The sequence below is a fragment of the Arachis ipaensis genome, chromosome B10 (genome assembly GCF_000816755.2).
Source record: "Arachis ipaensis cultivar K30076 chromosome B10, Araip1.1, whole genome shotgun sequence".
NCBI lineage: Eukaryota > Viridiplantae > Streptophyta > Magnoliopsida > Fabales > Fabaceae > Arachis > Arachis ipaensis.
This window is the reverse complement of record NC_029794.2, coordinates 6,404,583-6,406,724: the sequence shown is the minus strand read 5'-3', so window position 1 is coordinate 6,406,724 and position 2,142 is coordinate 6,404,583. Positions and strand designations below refer to the sequence as shown.

The following is a 2,142-nucleotide window of genomic DNA, read 5'->3' as shown; positions in this document are numbered from 1 at the left end:
TTGAGTTAATTTTTTATTGTCTTTTAAATATTATTATTTTTAAAAAGCTAATAACAAGTAAAATTAATATAATTTTAATTATTGGAGAATCAAAAATGAACAAGCCAAGTGCTTAATAATTCAAATAAAACCTATGATCCTTGAAGCATTAAAAAATAAAACTTGTGTACATACAGCCGAATCAAAACTAAATGTCTCATCGCTATTATGAAACATGGAAAAATAATCAAAACTAAATGTATCATCGTTATTATCATTGGTTTTACTTGATTAGACTCTTAGCTCGATGATTATTCCATTCTAATAATTAATATTATATTATGTATATATACAATTTGTTTCATTTTGTTACTGGCCTTTTGAACGTCCAATAAATCATTGCATGGTTATATATATCCATGAATCGGACACTAAACACAATGACATTTAATGTTTGCAATCATCGAACTTCTTTTCCCTTTAGAGCTAAGAGAATGAAAAGGTTGTTGAAGATTTCGTTGATGGTAATAAGTTTCGTAAGCATTATTCCATCGTGTTTATTGAGTCAAAATTTTCCAAAGGACTATCTTGTAGGTCATAATGCTGCACGTGCTGAAGTTGGAGTTACGCCATTGAAGTGGGACAAACAACTAGAATCACATGCTCATGAGTTTGTGAATGAACATATTGCAAATTGTAGAGGACTAATGTCTACGCCGCCTGAGTTTTATAGTGGTATCTACGGCCAAAACTTAGGATATAGTCCGTTTCGTGGTACAGCAGCATCTGCAGTGGCGTATTGGGTAGAACAGAAACGAAAGTATGAGCCCAAATCTAACAAATGCATTGATGGTAACCCTGACACTTGTCATTGCTACGTTCAAGTTGTTTGGGGTACATCAACTTATTTAGGTTGCGCAAGAGGTGACTGCCACAATAATGAAGGCACCCTTGTTACTTGTTATTATTATCCTAGAAGCAACTTTCCAGCTCAACGCCCCTACACAGTGCATTAATTATCAGATTAAACTCATCTATTCCTTTAAGAAAAATATAGATAGACAATGAATTTAGTGAATAATGCAATTATGCATACGGTAATCTCTTTTTTTTAATTATAATTTTTGTGATTTTTATAGCGATGTAGTGTATTTTTTATTTTATTGGACAAATTTTAAAATTTATTATTCACATTATTTATAAAATTCATTGTCTACCTAACAAAATCCAAATATTAAGTCATCATGGTTTATCGGTTTTATTTTTCATTTTTATCCTTCCTAACAACATACTTAGTTACAACATTCCCACTACTTCATTTTCATTCACGTTCGCGTTCACGTCAATGTAACTTCTATAATTATTTCACTAATAGGATACCAGTTTCTCCGGTTAATTTCTCTCACTTCATGTTACTGCATAATACTCCACTACTTCATCTTCATCTATAATAACTAATAGGATACCAGTTTCTCTTCTTAATCTCTCACTTCACATTACTGGTTACTCCATAATAGAAAAAATTTTCTTCATTTTTCATCCATCTTCTCCTACATCCTTCTTACTTCACCTAAATATAACGTAAAACCTACTGTAATTTGTCGTCATTAGATAAAAGTGTAAAACTATGTTTATATGTTTCTTTGATTTTTGCAGTTGACAATACCAATGGAAGATTCACGTGGAAGTGGTCCACGAACTTGGCAAGACTATGCCAAGCAACAAAGATAAAATATGAGCGAAGAACAGAGACAGCAACACCTTGTCAGAAAGTGTGTCAGTTACGAGAGAGTATTAGACGAGGAAAATAAATTAGTGGAACTAACATGACAAGTCTATTACAAGATATCACAAATACACCCGCTCATCAATATTCTGTATCAGGTACTCTAAGTTATACTTCCCATTAATAAATTTATGTTGTTAGTTTATCATTTAAGGTGAATTATTTTTTACTATGTTACTGTACTTAGTACCAATTATTTATAATTTATCTCTTGAGTGTACCCTTAAATTATCAAATTATATTATTTTCATCCTAATAATAATTTTTCTACATATACAGATATTTATGACAGCAGAGTTGGTTCAAGTAATATACTAAATGGTCCAAATATGGGCTACAATTTAGTTTGTCATTTAATTTGAATTATTTCTACAATA

The 2,142-nt window shown here is 30.8% G+C and overlaps 1 protein-coding gene across 1 annotated transcript; it reads left to right on the top strand.

Moving 5' to 3' along the window:
• Positions 381–1,931, top strand: LOC107620018 (basic form of pathogenesis-related protein 1-like). The gene is made up of 2 exons (XM_021113521.1): positions 381–903; positions 1,636–1,931. Exons 1-2 carry the CDS (start codon positions 399–401, stop codon positions 1,788–1,790), a joined length of 660 nt encoding a protein of 219 aa, XP_020969180.1. The 5' UTR covers positions 381–398; the 3' UTR covers positions 1,791–1,931.